This window comes from Canis lupus, chromosome 5, assembly GCF_011100685.1.
Source record: "Canis lupus familiaris isolate Mischka breed German Shepherd chromosome 5, alternate assembly UU_Cfam_GSD_1.0, whole genome shotgun sequence".
In the NCBI taxonomy this organism is placed as follows: domain Eukaryota; kingdom Metazoa; phylum Chordata; class Mammalia; order Carnivora; family Canidae; genus Canis; species Canis lupus.
In genome coordinates, this window is record NC_049226.1 from 15,684,818 (window position 1) to 15,707,592 (window position 22,775).

At 52.7% G+C, this 22,775-nt stretch overlaps 2 protein-coding genes across 2 annotated transcripts in view; one reads left to right on the forward strand and one right to left on the reverse strand.

Moving 5' to 3' along the window:
• On the forward strand, positions 1-15,913 carry SMIM35 (small integral membrane protein 35). Its single transcript, XM_038535571.1, has 5 exons — positions 1-196; positions 1,450-1,566; positions 2,566-2,599; positions 3,298-3,430; positions 15,405-15,913. Exons 1-4 carry the CDS (start codon positions 1-3, stop codon positions 3,395-3,397), a joined length of 447 nt encoding a protein of 148 aa, XP_038391499.1. The 3' UTR covers positions 3,398-3,430; positions 15,405-15,913.
• The window catches only part of IL10RA (interleukin 10 receptor subunit alpha), a 12,498-nt gene continuing 5,322 nt past the window's right edge, over positions 15,600-22,775 (reverse strand). The window contains exons 6-7 of the mRNA XM_038536009.1: positions 21,551-21,672; positions 15,600-18,283 (exon numbers count right to left, since the gene is read on the reverse strand). Coding sequence (XP_038391937.1) covers positions 17,378-18,283; positions 21,551-21,672 — 1,028 coding nt within the window. The 3' untranslated portion in view covers positions 15,600-17,377. The remainder of the gene's footprint in view (positions 18,284-21,550; positions 21,673-22,775) is intronic.

Genomic DNA, 22,775 nt, shown 5'->3' on the forward strand with positions numbered 1-22,775 from the left:
ATGGGCCTGGGCTTTGGAAGCAAGCCTGCTGTGCCAAAGGCTGTGCTTAACCACTGTGCCTCCTGGCCCCCTGAGACAGCCCCGGAGCTTCAGGACCCCAGGCCACCAAGACCAGGATCAGGTGATTCTTTCACACTCCTGGTGCTCATTCAGCAGGAGCCGGGCTGGTCCTCCTCTTCCTTCCCTGGCCTGCCAGGTGGGTCTCTCCACGCTGCTCCCATTGGTAGCCTCGTTCTGCAAAGCTGGCTTCCCTCTCTGCTTCTGCTTGAGGCCCATCTCATCTCCTTGGAGGAGTCCAATCTCCAACCCCTCCTCTCCCTCCTTCCCTCCCCCATCTCTCCTACCTCCTTTCCCCCTCCCCTGTCCCCTCTCTCCCACTTCCCTCCTTTCCTTCCTATCTCTGGCCCATCCCGTCCCTCCTTCTTCCCTTTCTCCCTCAGTTTGGCTTTACAAATAAAATATAAATTTAGCTAAGAGCTCATACCACAAAAAAGGAAGAAGCGATAAGTATAAGCAACAAACGGAGTTTAAAAGTAAACACCCTGCCGTGCCATCCACGGGCTTTGTGGGGAGGGTACTGAGGATCTTCTGGTCTCCGCTCTGGGAGCCACAGGTGAGGCTGAGGACAGACCTTCTGGGCTCCCTCCCAAAAACAGCAGTGCCTTTTCCAATAAGCAGAAGGCCTGTAGCAATTGCACTACTGGAGATTTACCCCAAAGATACAGATGCAATGAAACGGCAGGACACCTGCACCCCAGTGTTATAGCAGCAAAGTCCACAATAGCCAAACTGGAAGGAGCCTCGATGTCCATCGACAGATGACTGGATAAAGAAGCTGTGGTCTGTGTATACAATGGAATATTACTCAGCCATTAGAAACGACAAATACCCACCATTTGCTTTGACGTGCCTGGAACTGGAGGGTATTATGCTGAGTGAAGCAAGTCAGTCGGAGAAGGACAAACATAGTCTCATTCATTTGGGGAATATAAAAAATAGTGAAAGGGAATAAAGTGGAAAGGAGAGAAAATGAGTGGGAAATATCAGTGAGGGAGACAGAACATGAGAGACTCTTAACTCTGGGAAACGAACAAGGGGTGGTAGAAAGGGAGGTGGGCTGGGGGTGGGGGTGACTGGGTGACAGGCACTGAGGGGGGCACGTGACAGGATGAGCACTGGGTGTTATGCTATATGTTGACAAATTGAACTCCAATTAAAAAAATGAGGAAAGTAAAAAAAAACAAAAAACCAAAACTGTTACTTTGGAGAAACAAGCTGACTTTAAAAATGCAGGGTTTTGCTATCCTGGTGTGACTTAGCTCAAGCAGCTACTCAGATGGCGATTCCTAGGGGAGCCATCATTCTGATGGCAGTGGATGGGGGGAGACTCGGAACCAGGGGGAGGACCATGGGTGACCGACCCACTGAGGGGGCCGTGTGTCTCTGCAGGTGAGGACTCCATCAGCACCCTGGGCCTGATCCTCGGCGTGGGGCTGTCGCTGCTGCTCGTGTCCGTCCTGGGCTACAGCCTGGCCAAGTGGTACCAACGCGGGTACTGCTGGGAGGGTGAGTGTGCACCTGCCCCCTCCTGTAGCAGTTGGCAAGGCCGGGTGGGGCTGCAAACTCTGCAGCATGGCATCATGTAAAAATATTTCCTGTGGCGGCTGACATTGTTGAAGACTTGAGTGAGGGTGACGGAGCACTTGAGTGGGTGGGGCTGGGGTACTGGGCCTTCACCAAGGGAGTGGGGGCTCCTCCTCCTGGCCTGAAGCTTCTTTTTCTTCCCTCAGAGCCCACAGGAGTCCATCCCCAAGGTGTGTGTGGGCCTCGAAGCCAGGGGTGGCGGGCTAGGCAGGTGTCCCCCACTCTGGCTCCTTGGGCATCTCTTCCCCTGACTGTGATCTTGGGGTCCTCTCTCAAGCTAGCTTCAGCTTCCCTGGGAATCTTCCAGAATTTGCTGGGGTGCTCCCAGCTCTGAGCCATATCTGCGCTTCCCGTAGGCCCTCGGAGAGATGACGGCACATGCTGGGGTCCCCGGAGGTAGAGAGCATTTCTCAGACCTGCAGTTAACCTCCTCCACAGCTTCCATGAATGTTTGTTGAGCACCTACTGTGTGCCAATGTACTTCAGCCTAATACTATTTTCTTTAAAATTCCACTTAAGGTTGGAATTCTTAGTCTCTGTTTTTTATGGATGAAGCTGGAAGGCTGAAGTTGCAGGGTTAGAGAGTGGCACAATCTGGGTTCAAGCCCAGGTCTGCTTCTTTTGGGCTCTAAGCTAGGACTGCCCCTTTCCCAGGGTAATCGGTACCCTTAATGGGAGGATGCCTAGGCATAAGATCTGCCTCCCGAAAGTGGTGGTTCTGTCTGGGAAGATGGGGTACACCCGGGTACCAGCAGGTGGCAGACAGTGAAGGGACATGGGACCCTCCCACAGCATCCTGAGGTCCAGCCCAGCCACCCAACTCCTCCCAGATGGGGTAAGAGAGCACCAGATGTTCCCAGAAGGGTGAGGGGCAGGTCTCCCTGGAGGTACTAACCCTCTCTTTTCTGATTGTCTTTCTAGGGCCTAATTTTGTCTTCAACTTGTACCAGATCCGGTGAGTGGATTCAGGACAGATCTGAGTGGGGTTAGGTTTGGAACCAAGACACACTCTTTCTCTTCCTTGGCTCTGGTTCCTCCCCATCCCCTTGACCAAACAAGAGAAAAGGAAGGAGCCAGGGTCTATGTAGAAAGAACCATGAATAAAAACTTGAATATGGACAGGATTATGTAAGACCCTACTGATGGTGAACCTCCTAACACTTACCCCCAGGTAGGGGGGTAAATCCATTCATTCATCCACTCATTCATTCCTTCATCATCTACCCATTATGTATTCAGGAAGGATCCATTGTTGCAGATGTAGTGATATTAGTTTCTAGGGGGTACAATGAACATAGTCTCTATCTTTAGACATTTCACTGCCTGTGGTGGACACAGGCCTGACTACAAATAATATAGTCTCAGACACAATGTGGTGTCAAAAGAGAGGAGCAAATGGAGACCACCAGGGATTTAGGGAGTAGGGGGGTCAAAAAGTCCCCCTGCGGTAAGCCATCTTGTCAAATCTCTGCCACAGGGCAGGCCTGCTCTTGGTCTGGCCCTGAGACATGGGCCAGTTCCTGTTCTTGGAAGATGAGTCAGTCAAGGAGTCACAGCCAGGAAGTTCTTCCCATGCTCTGGTCTAGGGAGTTGGGCTCCTAAGGAGAGGTCAGGTTCTCAGCCCCCAAAACCTGATTGGATCATCTTTTTCAGGAATCTGAAGGAGCTGGAGGTGGGACCACCCTTCACCATCAGTGGCCACATCGGCAGTTCAGATGGTGGCTACATGAAGTTCTCTGACAGGCTAGTCTGATAGGGGAGTGTCAGCGTCTGGAGCCCCAGAGAGGTGAGTGGAAGGTTGGTGAGCTCCTGAGTAAATCTAATGTTCTAATAAGGTCCTCAGATAGTGCAGACACCCAAGTCTAGCATTGAGGACTGTTTGGAACCCAAGAGATCATTCAGTTCATCCTCCACCACTTCTGGGGGGTGGATCTGTGGGAGGTGATCTCAGGTATCAAGGCTCAGGGTCATGCTGTCCCCACCACCTGCTGGTAGCAGACTGTTCCTTTTCGCCTGTGTACCCAATCCACATCCTGCCTTTCTTTCCTGGGGATGTTCTATTTCTAATCAGATGGCAGCTTCTAGAGTTGAGCTTTCTGTCTCAACCTTTGCTCTGAGTTTAAGGTTCTAGATGGCTACTCTGCCCAAGAAGGATCACTCCAGGGTGTCACTTCTGAACTGAAAGCCCAGGAGTGATCCCTGCTTCATGGCCACCTGACCCTTGGCTCACACCTTCCCTCCACTTGCCTTCAAGCTCATCTCCCCTCCATCCATTTTCTCCCTCCAGCCATCCCTCATGTACCCCCAGTTTCTCTTTGAGCTGATCCTCTGGCTTGGAAGAAGCCTCACCAGAGGCAGTGGTTTAGAGGAATCCTTTCCAGGCCTCATCTCTTTGTTGCCCTCCCTTTGCTTTTTCTGCAGGAGGTAGCTCCTGGTACAGGCACCTGCCCCTCCCAGGCTCCCGGGCTGCCTTCATCCCCCAGGGCCTTCAAGGCCTGGCCTGGTCCCTTGTTGTGGACAGTGAGGAGTCACTCTGGGTGCACTGCAGGCCTGCAGCAGGAGGACCCCCAGGAAGGGTCTGGACTCTGGACAGAGTCCGGTAGAGTGGCAATGGCTTTCTCCTCCAAACAAAGAAAGTAGCCATTGCTCAGGAGTAGAGACTGGTTCCCAGGGGGCCCCTGAGTCTGGGGGTGGTGGTGGTTCCAGGTGTCCTGGAGAGCCAAGCCATCCTGGCTCAGCCCGGTGTGGGCAAGGCCTGCAGACCCAGAGGGGAGCTCTCCACGAGGCGTCCCCTAGACACTTCCCCTCAAAGGACGGACTCCAGAGGCTGGAAAACCAGTCATATCTTCAATAGCAAAGTCATGTGGGAGTGGGGGTGATTCCAGATGCTGTTTTTAACCTTCCTACTTTCCCCAAGAGCTGAAGGCTGCTCTTAGGGTTTGCTCTGCCCTGCTGCACTCCGTGCTTCATTCTGGTACTTTCAACCTTCCCACACTCCTGTCTACCACCTGGCTCTGCTGCTGAGGCTCAGGGCTGCCCAAACCATTTGGAGAGCAGTTCTTAAAACAGTCTAGAAGCATGATCTTATTTTCTAGGCTCCCGCAATGGGTGGGCATGGGTTGGGGGCGGAGATCTCGGTCTCCCTGTGTCGTGTGTTTCCTGTGCCAGGCTTACCCTGTGACGGGAAGGGTGGACCAGAAACAGTGGGAGTCGGGGAGGAACCCAGGCCAGGCTAAAAACAACAACAAAAAACCCCAACCAAGGGCAGCCCTGGTGGCTCAGCGGTTGAGCGTCTGCCTTCAGCCCAGGGTGTGATCCTGGAGACCCTGGATCCAGTCCCATGTCGGGCTCCCTGCATGGAGCCTGCTTCTCCCTCTACCTGTGTCTCTGCCTCTCTCTCTCTCTCTCTCTCTCTGTGTGTGTATTTCTCATGAATGAATAAATAAAATCTTAAAAAACAAAAACAACAACAAAAAAAACAACCACCACCAACCCAGCTAATGCACAAGGGAAATCACGAACCAAGTGTAGATTGGTGGACAGCAACACTGTTTGCCTTGTGAATCACCACTTTTTCCTCTGGTCTGCCCTACTGGACCCGAGGTGGCGTCCACACCTGGATGTTGTCTCAGGAGGCCCTTAATGCAGAGTCCTTCTATCCAGAGAGGCTGTGCTCCCGGGGGCAGCTGTGGACGGAGCAAGGCCAGACAGGAGCCCAGCCGCTGCTGAAACTGCAGGCAGAACTACACCCAGGCCAACAAGACATGTCCTGGGGAGCCCAGGACCGTGAGAAACAAGGAGGAGAGAAGTCACATTATTTGTCTTTCTATCCTCACTTCCTGGGGGCCTGGTTTCTTTCTTGCTTTGGATTCTATTTTTTTTTAAGATTTTATTTATTTATTCATGAAAGACACAGAGAGAGAGAGAGAGAGAGAGAGAGAGAGGCAGAGACACAGGCAGAGGGAGAAGCAGGCTCCATGCAGGGAGCCCGATGTGGGACTTGATCCCGGGACTCCAGGATCACTCCCTGAGCCAAAGGCAGGTGCTCAACTGCTGAGCCACCTAGGTGTCCCTAGCCAATTGTGGAGGAGGGAGGAGGGGAGGAGAGAGGAGGGGAGAGAAGGGGGGGGAGGAGAGGAGGGGAGGGGAGGGGGGAGGAGGGGAAAGAGGAGAGGGAAAGGGGAGGGGGGGGAGAGGAGAAGGGAGGGGAGGGTAAGGGAGGGGAGGGGAGAGGAGCCTTACCAGTCCCTACCCCTCACTTCCTACCAGGACTGGGGGGCCACTCTCCTAGCCTAGCCCAGCAATGACTTAATAAACCGGATTTCTGAATTTGGAGGTCTTCATCTGGGCTCCAGAATTTCTATCCATGAGTTGATGGCGGTGGGGCTGAGCCCCTCCTGGCTTCTGGTCCCTCCTTTTCCTGAAGTCTTTATTGGGAGAGCAGGGAGGAGGGGGATTGACATCCTTCCTCAGATTTCGGATTTCGCTGGGCCCCATTCCTTAACCCACAGGCGTCATGATGCCCCATCGGGGGCTGCCCCATGTCCCTGAATACACTCAGGACTCAGTGACTTTGGGGAACCGTGGAAGGACGAGGCCCAGGGCCCATGTGGTCCTGCCCCAGGTTTGGTGGCTTCAGGTAAGGGCATGGGGACAGCTGCCGAGGGCTGGGAGAACGGAGGGTATTTCCCATCCTCGGGAGCGGAACCGAGACTGGGCTACTTCCTCTTTTGGGGTCCTCTGACGTGTTCCCGGTCCCCTCTGCCTCCTTCTTGTTTTCCTGACTTCCGCAGTCCCGCTGGCTAACGTAACGCAGCACTGCCCTTCACCCCAGGCCTCACCCGAGGATGCAACATGTTTTGGTTGAGAGCCCTAAAATGGCAGCTTCCAGCTTGTTCAGAAATGATTAGGGAACCAGTACCTAGAAGTCTGGATCCAGGTCCAGTGGGTCTGGGGGGCGCCTCCCCTAGAACCTTCCTCTCCTCCTAACTGTTCTTTCCACTGGCCCCAAGAGCCAGGAGGCAGGCAGGAGAGCCAGCACTTCTATGCTGCCACCCCCCAGTCCCTCTGCCACCCTGTTCCTCTTTGGTGTCTTTGCCAGGAAGCCTTCTGGGGATGCCTTCGCCCTCCCTGCCAACCCCTCCTCGGCACAACTAGTCTCCATGGTTGACTCAAGTGTCATCTTCCCTGTGGCTTCCCTCAGGACTGCAGACTGGCTGCCACCCACTTGATCCTGGTGGCAAATGGCCACGTTTCCTCCATTTGTCCTGTTCCCTCACCATGGTGAGCCCTTGGCTGTCAGGGTTACGTCCCAGAGATCTTCAGTAGCCACTAAAAGTGGAGCATGTAGGAGGTACCCAATAAATGCCTGCTGAGTGGAGAAGAAACACCCAATGTGGTTACAGAAAGCTGCCTTGTCCTAGAGAAAGAAACCCTGGTGACCCGAGAAGGAGCAGGAACTGCTTGCACAACACACAGTCTCCAGAGAACAAATTATTTTTGTGCATGTTACTGTGGCTTTAGCCTTGTGGCAACCGTGTGACGTGGGGCATCATTCCTGGTTGCGTATTGCATATGGCAAGACTGACGCTCAGGCAGGTAGCATGCTTTGCCTAAGGCTGCACAGCCACGAGCTGCACCAGAGTCTGCGTAGAGGTGGAGGCCTCGCAGATGCAGCCTGACCCCAGGCTTAGCGGGATGAGGATTGAACACTGGAGAAGAAGGTCTGGTCTTGACCCACCCTGCCATGCTGTGTGGCCACGGGCCAGTCACTCACCACCATGGACATGTATTTTAGCATCTGGACATTAAGGGATCAGACCACTTCTCCAAGGCTCCTCTCTTTTACCTGAAGGAGAAAGGGATTTTATCTGTTCATGTGGGTTTTTTTTTTTAAGGGTCTTATTTCTTTACCTGGGAGAGAGAGAGAGAGTGCATGCGCACATGTGCACAATTGAAGGGGAGGGGCAGAGGGAGAGCAAGAAGCAGACACCCCACTGAGCAGGGAGCCCAATGCAGGGCTCCATCCCAGGTCCCTGGGATCATGACCTGAGCCAAAGACAGATGCTTAACCGCCTGAACCATCCAGGCTCCTCTTTTTAAAAATCTCTCTTTTCTTGGTGTCTAGCATAGGGCCCAGCACATAGTAGGTGTTCACTAAACAAAAGATACAAGTACAAAGTATAGTGCTTTCTGACCTAGGAGGTGACAGGTGACCGCTGCGGTTCCTTTAGGTCCTAATAGTTTAGGATCCGAAATACTCCTCAGCCTTTCTTTGACTTTGGATAAATCTGAGCAGCACCTAAGACTGGGTCATTCCCAATCAAATCCTTCTTTACCAGTGAACTGACGTTTGCTAAGCACGTATTTGAGCTCAGGGCAGGGGCTCCGTATGCAGTCTCCCTTCATCCTCAAGGGTGAGGGAACAGGGGGATCAGGGCCCGGAGAAATGATTTGCTGAAGGTCAGGCCAGAATGTGTTTTTTTTAATAATGGTTGGTCAGCCGCTTAAAGGCTCTGCCCAAGCTCCTAGCTTGCCTGGGCTCCGTGGGCCCCAAGGCACAGGCCCCTCCCGCTGGCCTCTGATCTCTCTTCTGGTTCCCCTGGGGCGGTGAGAGTAGCCCCTGTCCTCAGCCCTGAGCTTCTACTGACCCATTTCTCAGTCTTCCCTTAATTTTTTTTTTTACACCCCTTCACTTCCGGATCATCAAATTTTGCCCCTTATTTACGCCAATTCAATTTTCACTTCCCCAAGGAGACTTCCTTAAGATTGGTAGATCTTGTTGTCTTCTCACTTTTTTTTTAAAGATTTTATTTATTTATTTGAGAGAGAGAGAGAGAGAGAGAGAGAGAGAACGTACAAGCAGGGGGAGCAGCAGAGGGAGAGGGAGAAGCAGACTCCCCACTGAGCAGGGAGCCAGGTGTGGGGCTCGATCCTAGGATCCTGGGATCATGACCTGAACCAGAGGCAGAGGCTTAACTGACTGAGCCACCCAGGTGTCCCATCTTCTCACTTTTAATTACAAATACTCTCTGGCTCCCATAACTGAATTCCTGACTTTCCCCTTGTATTCATTCATTCATTCATTCATTCATTCATTCATTCATTCATTCAAGCAGCTTCTAGAATATGCCTGGAACTGCTAGACCCTGTGGGGGTATCCAGTCTCTCTTGAGATCGACTGTGCTCCCTCTCCGGATGGGTGCTTTCTGCAGGCAAAATTCAGCTTCTACCCTCCCTGAATTCTCTCCAGTAGCTTCTATGGCTCTGGCCGTAGCCAGGAATGTCTCAGGCATGTATGTTGACAGTTCCTCAGTCTTGTCAGGGAACCTTGGGCTTTGCTTTATTGTTGGTCCAATCTTGAGTGCTCTGAAAACCAAGGTTTTTGATTTTCTCTGCTCATGCTCAGTCATGTGCGACCCTGTGGTCATCACCAGATACAGATCTAGACACAGCAGACCCAGACAGTGACGTTTTCTGTGTAAGGGCTACCTTAAGGAATGATCAAACCCGGGAAGAGACTGGGCAGGCGAGGAGGGGGCTGTGCTCCCTTGGGGTGGCCATGCAGGGGCCAGCGTCTCCTGTGCCCTCTCTGTGCCCCAGGGCTCTGAGAACCTCCGAGTGGGAGCACATAGGTGTATCATCACAAAATTTAAAAAACTGCTTAGTGATCAAAAACTGTCTAGAAGCAGTGAGATTCAAGCAGATCTGGTACAAAACAGGAAGCCAGTGGCCTGGTGAATTCTCACATTTGGGGACCAGAAGTGAAAATGTTCTGTGTGCCCAGAGTAGCAACAGGCCAACAAAACAACAGGTGGGGCGGCGCTGGAGGCCAAGGCTTTGCTGGGGTCCCTGTCTCCTGGATTTTTACCTGTAGGGGTGTGGGGGTTGTCTTGCCCTCCCCAAAGCCTTAAGTTAAGGTTTTTCATATATAAAAGCAGGGAGCCATTGGGAAGGAGATGGGTGGAAAATGGAAGAAGCCTCATGTTTCCGGTGTTGCCCCAGTAGCCGGTGGGCCCCGGTGCCTTGTTTGTGTAAGGCTGCCATCTGACTCGAGGACACTGAGGTCCCTTCCAGCTGTGAGGCTGTTGCAGAACGTGGGTGACTTCAGTTCCACAGGGCTGGGGGAGGGGGCAGGGGAGGAGGTAGCAGAGACACCTGTGTGCATGTGTGTGCGTGTGCATGTGTGTGGACGTGCTGCAGAGCTAACCCAAGGAGGAGAAGGATCTGTATTCCCAGAGGGCCTGCCTAGGCCGATGCTCAATGAATGTTTGCTAAAGGAGTGAATGACTGCGTGCTGAATATTTTCACGGTCCTTTGCCTGGCCTCCTGACCACATCCCCTTGCTCTAGGCTTCCTGTTTGGTCTGTAGCCCCGAGTCCCTACAATACCTAAGAGCTGTAGGGCAAAAATTGCAGGGAAAGGAATAATTATGGTATAATATGACTAAGCTGAGACGACAACAGGCCTGAAAATAAAATTCAAGTCAATTTATGTACAGCCTGCTTTCTTTTGGGCTCAGTCTAATGTCTCCCAAGGACCCAGCCAGCCTCAAGCTACCATTGCCTGCATTGCCATGTCATGTTTGGCTATCCTACTTCTTCCACTCCTTCCATATGCTTTTCCTTGTGAGAGAATCCATTTGCTGTGCCTGCGTTATTCATCAAGCTCACTGAGCACCTCTAGGTTAGGCAGCGGTTGGGCGTGAAGGATACAGAAATGGGTCAGGGAAGTTTCTGTTCTCTAGAGCTCACAGTGGAATAAGTGTACGTTCCATGGTATTTTCAGTGGCAGCGGGATGGCCTGGGCAGTGCAGAGAGAAGTCGGATTGAAGAGCACTCTGCATTTGGCCGGGAAGACTGAGGCCCAGAGCTGACATGACATGATTGAGAGCTGGATGAGCCTAGAACCCACTTCTCTTGAGTTCCAGGCCAGCCCAGCCCTCTTTCCACTCCGTGGGGCTGCGTCTTTGCCCATGGGGCGTCTCCGGACAAGCAGCCTGGCCGTGGAAGCCTGTCTATGGACTTGCCCATTAGCCTGAGTGACTCCTGGACACTCCTGTCACATGAGGGTCCTATTTCCTTCCAAAATACATTGTGCCACGCAGTGCCTGCTGGACTACATGTGTCATCTCTTTGCCCTGAGTTTGAATTGTGGGCTCAGATTTTATAATCTCTCAAGTTTTGGGAGAGTCTCCCAATCTTAGCATAATTTAATAAATGTCACTTCACTCTTGTGAGTTCAGTCCAAAATATGTGCACTGAACACCCTAGGTGGGTCACACACTCCATGACCCCTGTGGACATCTCCCTCACAGCATGAATAGCAGGTGCTTCAATGTTCCGCCTTACATCCTCGGCTCCACCCCTCATTCCAGACATTTCTGAAGGGGCTCCAGCTTTGTGCTCACAAATCTGGACTCCAGTGCCCACTGTACATCACTTGCTGTCTGCCCTGGCTCCTCCTCTTCCGGGGGAGCCCATGCAGCCGCGTGCACCAGCAGTTTGAGAGAGTAACACATCTGGGGGAAGCCTCAGCCAGTCCAGAAGCGGATGGATCAGGGCCTCTCCTGTCAATGTTCAGGGGACAATTGGAAGAGGTCTCTACATGTTCCAGGGAACATTCCAGTGGGATCAAGACCCAGTTGCTCCCAGCATTACTGGCTTGATAATGCATCCTTATTTGGGCTTTTTCTTCTCCTGGTATCTCACCCTTGCTCCCAGTGATCATCTTCCAAATAAACCACCTACCCACAACTCCTTGAATCAGGTTCTTACTTCTTGGCAGGGAAGATCTAGGCTACGCCTTGCATTATAAGTTTATCTTTATTTATTTACTTTCTCATTCATTCAGCACATACAAACCTATGTGCTCTTGGCTGTGGGCCTGCAGGAGTGAGCAAAAGAGAGTAAGTCTCTGCCTTCATAGATCTACTTTACTGGGAAAGAGAGACTATAAGCTAATAAACAAATAGGTCATATCACTTAAAAAATAAGTGTGCTGAAGGAAAAAAGCTGGGGCTAGGGAGGGATGTCATGGAGACAGGGAGGATATTTGGATAGGGTGGTCAGCAAAGACCTCCCCAAGGAGGCTGCATTTAAGAAGATACTGGAACAAATGATCTGAGGTGGAAATGAGCTTGAAGTGGGGTGGGCAAGGGCGAGAGTGCAGGAGGTGTTGTGGGGGGAATCGGCAGATACTCACTCATTGGAGTTTAGTCTCTCATTTGGACCAGAGGCAAAGGAGAGGGCTTTCAGCCAGGGATTCACATGACCTGAATTATATTTTATAAAGATCACGCTGGCTGCTGTACTAGACTAAGCAATGCTGTATGATTCACACTTTAGTAGACTAAGGCAGCAGGCGTGGAGGCAGAGGGACAATAAGGGGTTGAATAGTGGTCCAGGTGAGACCCAGTAATGGATTTGACCTGGATGATAGTATGGGAGTGGGGACCAGTGATTGCATTCACCACATATTTGGAAGGTAGAATTGATTGGACCTTCCTGATGGATTAGATGTGGAATGTGAAGGGATGACTCCTGGTTTTGTCCTGTACAACTAGGTGAATGATGGCATCATTAGAAGGGGAAGACAGGGAAGATTGTGTGTGTGTGTGTGTGTGTGTGTGTGTGTGTGTGTGTGTGAAATCAAGCACAGAGGTGGTAGCCTGCTTATCCTTGAGGCAGGAGGTCAACAGGTGAGTATTCTTCCTGCAGGTGGGTTGTGGGGGATGTGGCCTTCTCTAGATCAGTGTCCTCATCTCCATGCCCAGGTGTGTGCCCCCATCTGGTGGGTCAGCATGAGCACATCTGAACCCCCAGCTCTGAGCCCTCCCCTCTTGCCAGGCCTGTGTCACCAATTGCCAGAGGGTTTTTTCCTGGGGTGACTTATCACAGGGAGCCAGGACTCGCCACCTCCCCTCTCCCTGGTGCCATGTCTCCCTTCCTTGTATATATTTCACTTTCCTCATCACTCAGCCTGCTATTGAGTCTTGCCAGCGCTCTCTGCAGAATGCCTTTTGAATGTCACCTGCTCTCCATTCCCGCTGTCCTGCTCAGTATTGTCATTGGATCGGATTTCCATTTAAGCCTGTTGTGGACTGAATGTTTGTGTCCCTTCCAAATTCATATGTCGAAGCCCAAACTCCTAATGTGATCATTTATCATGGGGTAGGGCCTTTGGGAGGCTATTATGCATTAGATGAGGTCATGAGGGTGGGGTCCCTATAGGAAGAGGAAGACAGGGGTGCCTGAGTGGCTCAGTTGGTTGGGCGGCCAGCTCTTGGTTTCAGCTCAGGTCATGATCTTGGGGTCCTGGAATTGAGCCTTGCATTGCAGCTCCTTGCTTGGTGAGGAGTCTGCTTGGGATTCTCTCTCCCTCTCCATCTGCCCCTTCCCCCTGCTCAAGGATGTGTGATGCTTGCTTGCTCACTCTCTCAAATAAATAAAATAAAAAGATTTTATTTATTCATGAGAGAGAGAGACAGACAGACAGACAGACAGACACAGGCAGAGGAAGAAGCAGGCTCCCCTTAGGGAGCCCGATGTGGGACTCAATCCCTGAACTCCAGGATCACGCCCTGAGCCGAAAGCAGAGTTTAACTGCTGAGCCATCCAGGCGTCCCTCAAATAAAAAAAAAAATCTTAAAAAACAAACAAACAAAAAAAAGGCAAAGAGACCAGGGTACCAGCCTAGCCAGAGCTTGCTCTCTATTCTTTCTCCTCTTTTCTCCCTCTCCGCTCCCTCCCCTTTTCCTCCCATGAGGACAAAGGAGAAGGGGACCTTCTCCAAGCCAGGAAGAGAGCCCTCACCAAGAACCAAACTGGCCAGCACCTTGATATTGGACTTCCAGTCTCCAGAACTGTGAGGGATGTTTCTTGTCTATGGTAGTATGTTTGCAGCCCGAGCAAACTAAGCCTCCGCTTCAGCTCTGCCTCTCGTCTCCGTGCCTTGCTTTCCCGTCTTAGTTCCTTTCACGGCACGTATCACTGATTGTAGAGATAGATCTGCTAGTCTGTTAGCTTGATGCTTATCTTCATAGCCAGATGGCTCCCTCCAGGAAGCGGCACCTCTTTTATTTGCTCTGGACCCCGGGCTGAGCACTGCGTCCGGCACACAGCAGGCGCTTAAAAATGTCTCTTGAAGAAATGAAATGGGTCTCCCTATATCCTGCCCTGTCCCTTCTGACTCATGCCTTACGCTTGGTCAGGGTTATCTTTTTAACACTAATTTCACCCCACCCAAGCCTTCCTTGTCGGAGTGTTTATTGGGCCCACCCCTGCCCCCCAGCCCCGCCTCTCGAATGTTTACGGGAGGTAGGTGAACTGAAGATCCAGCTGATAGGAAAGGTGCTGTGAATCATTAATAAAAATGCATTTAATTTCAAATTGTGGATGTGCTTCAAAAGTAACCTTGAAACCCACGAGCACTACAGGAAATGGATGAGTCACGCCTCCCACTACCTGGTGTCCTCTAAGCTGGGCTCCAGAAAGTCAAGCCCTCGCTTCTGAACCTGCCTCTCATGGTCACCAGTGCGCTGTCCTGTGGGAGTGTGGCCTGGAGGCCCCCCCCACCGCCGTCCCCACGCAGGGCCCGGAGAGCTTCCCCCCAGCAGGGCACTGTGCGCTCTGGGGCCGTGACCGCCCTCTGCCACCGTGTGTCCTCTGGGATTGCGTGTGCCTCGCAGGTGGGAGGGCGGAGGCAGGTCGAGATCTTTCTCAGGGATGACAAGGAAGACTTTGATACAGCTATTCAGAAAGCTGGGAAAACACAGTTCAACAGAAATTTCCTCTTGGGTCAATGTTGGTCCACTTCCCCTCTCCTTAACCAAGAGGAAGTTCCATTAGCTCATAGAAACCCAGAATCACACATTCCTCAGCCTGGAAAAGCCCTCGAGGGAGATTACTCCTTTTAAGAACCAATGGGGCCTTCAGTGGGGTACCTGAATCCAATTTCCGAGAAGCCCGGGAGTGTCTGAGCAGCAGGTGTATGAAGGACTCAGTTTCCCCCACAAGCCCTGCTGTGCTCAGAAATGAAGAGACCAGTGCAAACGCCCGTTGGTGCTTCCCAAGGGACGCCAGCCAGGCCTGCAGCGGGGCCCACGCCCTCGGACCGCCTTCTTCCAGCTGCTCTGCTTTTGTCTCTTCCAGCCCAACTGGCGGGTTGTGGATGCCTCCTCTTACCTTTCTCCCCCTCAAGGGCCTCTTCCTGGGGGCAGAGGCCATCTCCAACACCCACTTCCTGGAGAAAGTAACTGACCCCACATCTCATGCCACCAGGGCGGGGACGCCTCCAGGGCAAAAGTCTAAGCAGTTCCAAATGGTGGGGTATTAGTCAAGTTCTCTGAAGATGATAGGATCAGCGGTTCCCTAGAACTGGTTATTTCTTCAGAGTGAAATGGGGAAAGCATCGTTGGAGATGACAGAGAGGAAAGGGGATCAGGTGTCCCCACTCACCTCCTCGAGGATCCAGTATGGGACAAAGGGCCAAGCGCTGGAGACTCTGGCCCCGGGGGCCCTGAGTCTCCATCTGCAGGGCTGAGCTTCGGGGAGAGACTCAAACCCACAGTGTGGCTTTTCGTGGAAAGAGCAGGCTGCTCTCAGAATCGCATGCAGATGGCTTCCGCACTTATGAGAAGCGCCCCTGGGACGCAGCTCCACGTCAAGGGGAGCAGGTGGCGGGGCTCAGGGAGGTCTGGTTTCTTTTCCAGCTGGTCAGACTCTGCACTCAAAACCCTGTGTCACACCTCTCCTTCCCAGCCTCCGGAGAGCGCCTCTCGCTGCAGTCCAGCCCCAACACATACTCCACGTTAGCGCGAGCACCCGTTCGCGAGCCTGTCGGCGATGCCAGCCCCGGCCTTCGTTACTGCTAAAGTGACATCACACAGCTCATTATCAACCTCAACGATCAACAACTTGAGTCCTCCACGAGCCACCGCATTGTCAGAAATCTGGTTTCACATGACTCCTGAAGTCCTGACAATTTATTGAAGATAAAAAGACATACGTCACTGACTTACAAAGAGCTTTGTGTTCAAGGCACACGGGGATCCACTGCCTCGGCAGGGCCTCCCATCCCTGGGAACTGCACGTCAGGTATGCTTTTCTACAGATCAAGAAGCTGAGCCGCTTCAGTTTACAGATGAGGAAACGCCAGAAACAGAGGGGTCAGAACTAGAACCTCCAGGTTCTTGAAATACCCATAATTCTTGCACTGTACCACGCTGCTGCTTCAATAAATAAGTGAACAAAATAAATAAATAAACCTTCCTGGGGAACCTTGAGAAATCTTCCCATGAGCCTAAGTTTCCAGAGGGAGTTCAATTATCAGACTAGCGCGTAGGAGCCTCTTGGGAAAGTGTGGTGGGAGAGTAGGGGGTGGTTTCCCTGAGCTAGAGTGTCTCTTCTCAGAATGCCCGGAAAAATGCAGGGCCGAGAGGTGACCCTCAGGTGTGTGGGGGGGCAGACCCCAGGCCTGTCATTCCCAGCTTCCTTGCCATGGACTGTAAACTGGCTTTGAAGATAGAATCCAAACTGAGTGGGGAGGCAGGACCCACACCTGTCCCCTTTCTGGGCCCAGGGTCTGGGAGTTGTCTTAGCTTGACACCACGGAGTTCTGTTAAATCTGCTCATCCTCACATGAGAACGAAGCTGGCTTTGTGCAGATAGGAGCTCCGCAGTCCACTCCCCGCCCCAGCCAGGGTCAAACCGGGCTGCAGACGTCACCCCTGATGCCAGCTGGGTTAACATCCGGCATGGAGGCCACTGGAGATTAAGTCATTATTCCACCCGTGTTATCAGAGGATAACAAGCCCCCTGAAAAGTGGCTGGCCCATGCTCACATAGCTGACTCCTAGATAGCAGGGATCTGAGCCCAGTGCCATGTCCTGGTGGTCTTCAGTGGGATTTTTAGCAATAAACACAAGTATAGGTCCCAAAACCTACACTGGGGCGGGTGAGCTGGTGCCCAAGATCAGAGACCACCTGAAGGGTAGACTTTTGACCAATACAGAGAACCATGGTTTCTCTGGTGCTGTCAGCAAGATGGTGGGGGCAACAGGGTGGAGGTAGTGAGTGGCTCAGCCACAGGGGCTACATCCCCCTCTGGCTCTGTAACAGTGGTTGGCAGACTGGCCGACCAGGGAAGATGCATCTTAAGATCTTCCATGACAAGCTCCCTGCCTGGGAGGACTGCCAGCTGGGAAGCTTCTCCAAGTGACCATCCCAGGCTGACCAGTTCGCACCATCCCAGAGATCAAATGTGGTCTCTGTTTTCTCCTTTGTCCTCCTAGGAGTGACCCCTGCAGGGAAACCCTCAAGCCCCAACCCTCCCAGCCCTCTATCCTGCTGGAGGCCCTGGCACTTGCCTGGTCGAAGGGGGAGGCCTGGGTCTGAACTGACTTCAGCTGGGCACTCAGCACAATTCCAGAAAACCTTGTGATTCCCCTGAGCAGACAATCCATCAGAGTACAGGAAGAGCCCCACCCTGCCCTTCCTGGCTCTGCCAGAGACCTTGGAGCTCTCTTGGCACAACCAGCCAATGCCACTCATATACCCTGTGACAGTTTAGAAAGATTGTCTCTTTCTGCCCTGGGTACCTTGGCTGGCCCTGCTGGGCCTGGCGTGGGCTGGCTCCACTGGGCTTGCAGAAGAGTGCCCACACTGGCCTCATGCATCACTTCTGACCCCTGGGGCCCCTCGTGGCTGAAATCAAATCAGCCCCTCAGCTTGAGTCACTCGCTTGAGTGGAGGCTGGAGATCAGTGGCAGGGTGGCCAGGTTTGAGTCAAATTTGCCCAGGAGACCCATGGGGCCTGCCACCCAGTCCAGAGGGGCAAGATCATGTGCCAAGCTCCAGTCAGATGCTCTGAGGTCACCACAGCTGGTCAAGCCCAGGAGTGACCATTCCTTCGTTGGCTGGTTCCACTGTCCAGTTGAGGTCCCTGAGGGAGTGACAGTCATTCCTGGGTCCTGTTTCAAATAGCCCTTGGCCAGGGCTGGTGGAGGCCAGCCTGCCTCCAGGCAGGTCCTGAACTTGGGGCTAAGGCTATCTGGAGAGAAGGACTCTTCCTCCAGGCAGTCTGCCTTGGCTGCTTTCTCCTCTGTGCATCTGGTCTGCTTCAGGTAGCCCCGGAAGGTGAGGTCTTCTTCCCCAGGTGCCTCAGGCCCGGGGGGATCAATGTGGTCCAAGGCAGAGCCACTCCGCTCATGCCCAGGCTGCCCCTCGGAGTTTGGGACTAGGCCAATACCACTGTCATCTTGGTCCCCTGGCTGTTCCCCACCCTGCTCCCAGCTTGGTCCAGTGCTGGGACTCAGGCTGGGGTCCTGCAAGCAGATCCCGCTGTCCGTGCTGTTGCTGCTGCCACCACTGCAGCTGCTCCCTGGTTCCAGGGATGGCCCCTTTCCCATGGTCCCCTCAGCCTGGGGGTGGGAGGCAGGGAGGAGGAACTGGGGCTCTTCATTCTGCAGTGATGGCTTGGCACTGCCGAAGCCACTGTCCGTGCTGCCATGCAGCTCCAAGTTCTTCAGCTCTGAGGACACTTTGGGGAAGGCCTCTTCGTCCAGGGGGTGGATAGTGTCCTGGGGCTCAGGGTAGGGAAGCTGGCTGATGAAGCTGAAGGGCTGGGGCTTCTTGAAGATCTGGAGAGGAGAGGGCAGAGTGAGGGATACATGCAGGAACCACCTCTGATGGTAGAGGTGAAGCCCTGGGGGGGCAGGAGGCGAGCTCAAGGAAGCTCTGCTCTAACTGAGGGGCTTTTTGTTTCATTTCAGAATCAACCTTTCCTCTTAAAGCAATTCTCAGTTTGGCTCAGGCCTGCATGCTCACAACCAGATGGAATGGCAGACAGAACGGGAGCCTGCGGGGAATGGAGAATGTTCTCAGCTCCATCAGCAGGGCTTTCCACACCTGAGAGTCAGCCAGACTTACCTAGATAGAGCTACAAGTGTGTTTCAAACTTTTTTGGACTGTGATCCAGAATAAGAACTGTGTTACATGGCAATCTATATAAATAGCCAGTAAACCGAAGGCAGTTTTACAAAATACTAATCATTACTACTCGTGTACCGTGATCTATACCACGACTCTATTCTGTTCTACTCCTGTTCTAGTCTATTCCACCCTGTCCTATCCCAGCCCAGCCATTATCCTGGCTTGTCCATTTCATTTTTTGAAAATGCTGCATGGGAGACACCAAATTAAGTTCTCTACTCCCTGAGCAGCTGCCATGTGGGGCAGGGGTACAAGCACAGACCTAGCAGGGGTCTGCTCCCCTAGCAGGGAGGACCTGCTCCCCATGAACTGCCGGGAGTCCCAGGGACGGTCACCTAATCCCTCTCCTCCTTGCTGTTCTGTCTCAGCCACCCTGGGGTTCTTTGTGCTCTGGAATGCATCAGCTCAGTGCTCTCAGGGCCTTTGCACATGCTATGCCCTGTGGTGGAAACACTCTTGGCTCAGTGCTTTATATGGCTGTGTCGTCCTTATCATTCAGGCCTCAGCTCAGATGTTACTCCCCAGAGAGGACTTCCCGATCATCCTGGTTAAAGCACTGCTCTGACACTCACTGCATTACCCTGTTTACTTCCTCCTAGCACTTGGTTCCTGAAATTCTCTTTAAATTTATTTTCTGCCTCCCACCACGACCTGCTATATAGCCCCACACCCAGCAGAATATAAGCTCCTTGAGGACAGGAGCTGTCTAGTTTTGTTTGCCACTCAGTTCCTGGAGCTTAAACTGAGCTGGCACAAGTGAGACACTCATAAGTTTTGTTGACTGACTTACTGACTCACTGTTGCACTTCTGCCTTCATTTCCTTTGTAAGTTTTGACTCTAATGCAATTCTTATGGGTTGAGTTCCTACTAACATCACACAGGTTGGTGATTAAGGATATCTGCTTCTAAGAACCAGACTCCAATGGTTCAAATCCCACCTCTGCCTTTTATCAGCTATGTTCCCTTAGCTGACCCCTTAGCTGAATTATTTGCCCTCTCGGTGCTTTAGTTCCTCACCGATAAAATAGAAATAATGACAGTATCTGCTTCTCATGTTATAGTTAACGCACGGCAAGTGCTTAGAACAGTGCCTGGTACACAGAAAGCACTTGGTAAATATTTGGCGCATTGAATTTTACTTTCCAATCTCTAAGGAGAAAACTGAACCTCGGAGAAGTAAAATGGCTTGCACCAAGTCACAGCAGCAAAGAACAAACCTGGGATTTGTACTCCACTGTCCTGACTTGATATCCCCATTTGTCCGAAGATCAGATCAAAACAACTCATGAGAGGGAGTAGGCAAATGAATGTGAAAGTGCTCCGTGTGCTCTAAGTTACTTGTAAACTTAGTAACGGGCACCGCCATTAGAGGAAGGTGACTGGGCTGCATTTGTCTTGAGGAAAACGTACTCAAGGACAGCTCTCTTTGGGGATCCAAATGGCACAAAGGAACAAAACCCCAGAGGCTGCTCCTCTCCTTTGGCATTTTGTACCTGGGCCCATTTCCCTGGTTTGCATTAGAATGAACAGATTCTACACGCTGGCCACCCCACCAGGCTGTATCAAGCCCCTCCCGACCAGGGGTCACAAGGATCCGCTTCTTCCCAGACGACATTTGGCATATGCTTAATAACTGTAGCCTGACTGCCACTTCATTGATCTCTTCCTAGATGCTCTTCCTGATGCCCAACTAGGAATCCCTGCTCCGGTTACCAGGTCCACCCCTCCCCGACCTCTCTGCTCTCTAGTTATCCATACCTGAGGGCAGCGCCCATGCGCACTCATCTCTCAGCCACCCCATCCCGGCTCCAGGCCCTGCATGTAGAATCGGCTCAAAGCACTTGTTAAACGGGCTGACACATACGGGTTTGTGGAACTGACTCTCCCCAGAGTGCAGAGAAGGGATGAGGAGTTACGTACTTCAGTTAGACATAAGGAAGAACTTTTTAATCCCATAAGGCTGTAGGGGCTGGCAGTCCCCAGTCTCCTCGTCATACCGCTCTACCCAGGGCCCTGGAGCTAGGAACACAGTCCTTTGGTCCCTGGACCAAGACCCTAATTAGGCCAGGCAGTCCCTTCTCTCCCCACCTCCCCTCTTCCTAGAGTGCTAACTCAAAATACATCCAGGAGGTCTTTGTCTCCTTATTTTTCCTAGAAATCCTGGGGCCTTTCCTGGGGCCCCTGCCTCCCTGATGGAGCCGGTGCTTCCCATCGCAGTGATGGCAGCTGTGAGGATGTGGCTGCAGCCTGTGGAGTGGCCTGAAGCCCTGGCGGGACAGGCGGAAGTTTGGGAATGCTGGGGGCTGGCTTAGCACAAGGCTCCCTGCAGCAAGAGGAAATACTCTGGGAGGGGGGCGGAGACCCTGGCTACCTCCACCACCTGTCCTCCCTCCTCCCCGCAGTAATGCCAGCTTGGCAGCAGCCCTAGGCTGGGCTTCCAGCTTTCTATTCTTCCTCTTCCGGAGCACGGAGCACTGGTCATCACCAGCTGGTAGGGGTGGGAAGGGCTGGGCTTGTCCTGACTTCCTGGCTCTCGGGCTGGTGCATGTAACAATTGCCCCATGCCTCATGGAGGATAATAAGCACCTTGTAAACTGAGGATAATAAGCAGCCCCCCACCCAGAGGTACTAATGCAGAGGTGCTGGCCCAGGGTCTTTTATTAGTAAATAGGGACAAAATGACATATGGAGGGGTTAAGACTATTCATTATGTGTCTTATCAGGGCCCCAGGAAGGGAATGTTCTCAGCACTTGGCTTTGCATCTAAGCTCCCCCTCTGTCCTCATGGTCCTTGGTGAAAGTGCCTCATAATGTCAGGGCTGAGGGAAGGGACTGCCTGGGAGGGAGCCCCCTGTGTCCTGGCATCCTGGTACGGCTGGGAAGGGTGGGGCGGTGGCCTCCCCATGAGACTTACCAGGACAGGGGGCAGCTTCCTCCGGTGCCACACGTACAGATGGAGGGCCAGGCAGTAGGCCAGGGCTCCGCACAGCAGCAGGACGAAGGTGAAGAAGATGCTGAGGTTGGTCACGGTGAAATCTGTAGGCCAAGAGAGATGTGTTTGTGGCCTGGCACCTGGGGGACGTGGAGGGGCGGCTCCTGGCAGCCCAGAGTCAGTGGCCCATGTGACCCGCCAGGCTTCCTTTGGGCCATAAGGCCCAGTGGTCCTTAGAAATCCCGGCCTGACCTTCCAACCCCTGTCCTGCAGGGATCCCCTCACTAGACACAGGGACTCTGCTTCCAGCTCTGCACACAATTCGCACCACAGCCTGAGGAACAGCAGGGCAGGATGATACAGCAGGTAAGAGTGGAGGCTGTGGGGGCAGCTAGACCTGGGCTTAAATCCCAGCTCCACCGAGTACTAGCTGTGAGGGTATGGATGAATTACTCAGCCTCTCTGAGCCTCAGTTTCCCCAGCTATAAAATAGGGAAAAATAATAGTGCCTCCCAAGTGATTGCAAAGTACACAGCACTGATCATGTAGCAGGTCCTTATGTTATCTGCTCCTTATAACCTCAGGAGGTGGATGCTATTATCATCCTTCTACGGATTAGGATCCTGGGGCCCAGAGAGTTTAAGTAACTCAGCCAAGGTCACATACCTTGTAAGTGGCAAAGCTGAGATCTGATGCCAGACCTGCACACAAAACTATTTCTTCTACCAGTAAGTGAATGCTGAAAAAGCTCTTAAGGCCGCCTGACACGGGGGTGGGGGTGGGGGGGGTGGGGGGCTTTACCTGTGCTTAAATGAGAGTGAGGCTAAATGACCATGAGCTTCAGAGTGCCCTTCATGAACTGAGATGGACCGTAGAAATGTAGGGAGTTACTGTGGTCTTTGCTGGACCTTGCCCACACTGGACTGGCATGACCAGTTGGGCGCTGGACAAGTCATGCCTGGAACTGCTGTTTACAGCTTCCTCTGAGCACCCCCTATCTCCCCAGCCAGACTGGGAGATCCTCGTGGACAGGACCACAGCCTTCACATCCCAGGTCCTCTCTCTTCCCTCCCCTCCCTGGCACCTGCGGAGAGCCTGGCCTTAGCAGCTGTGACAGGGTCAGCTGGATTCTGATGGGGAGGCAGGATAAGGAGAAGACCCTCCGTGTCCAGCTTTAAGAAAGGACAAGGAGGAATGTAACAAACAG

Bases quoted from the DNA above. Each gene is read 5' to 3' on its own strand.
- SMIM35 (XM_038535571.1), top strand. From the start codon at position 1: ATGGGCCTGGGCTTTGGAAGCAAGCCTGCTGTGCCAAAGGCTGTGCTT. The intron at 197-1,449 runs GTGGGTCTCTCC...GTGTCTCTGCAG, and splicing joins TTCCTTCCCTGGCCTGCCAG to GTGAGGACTCCATCAGCACC. The intron at 1,567-2,565 runs GTGAGTGTGCAC...TTGTCTTTCTAG, and splicing joins ACGCGGGTACTGCTGGGAGG to GGCCTAATTTTGTCTTCAAC.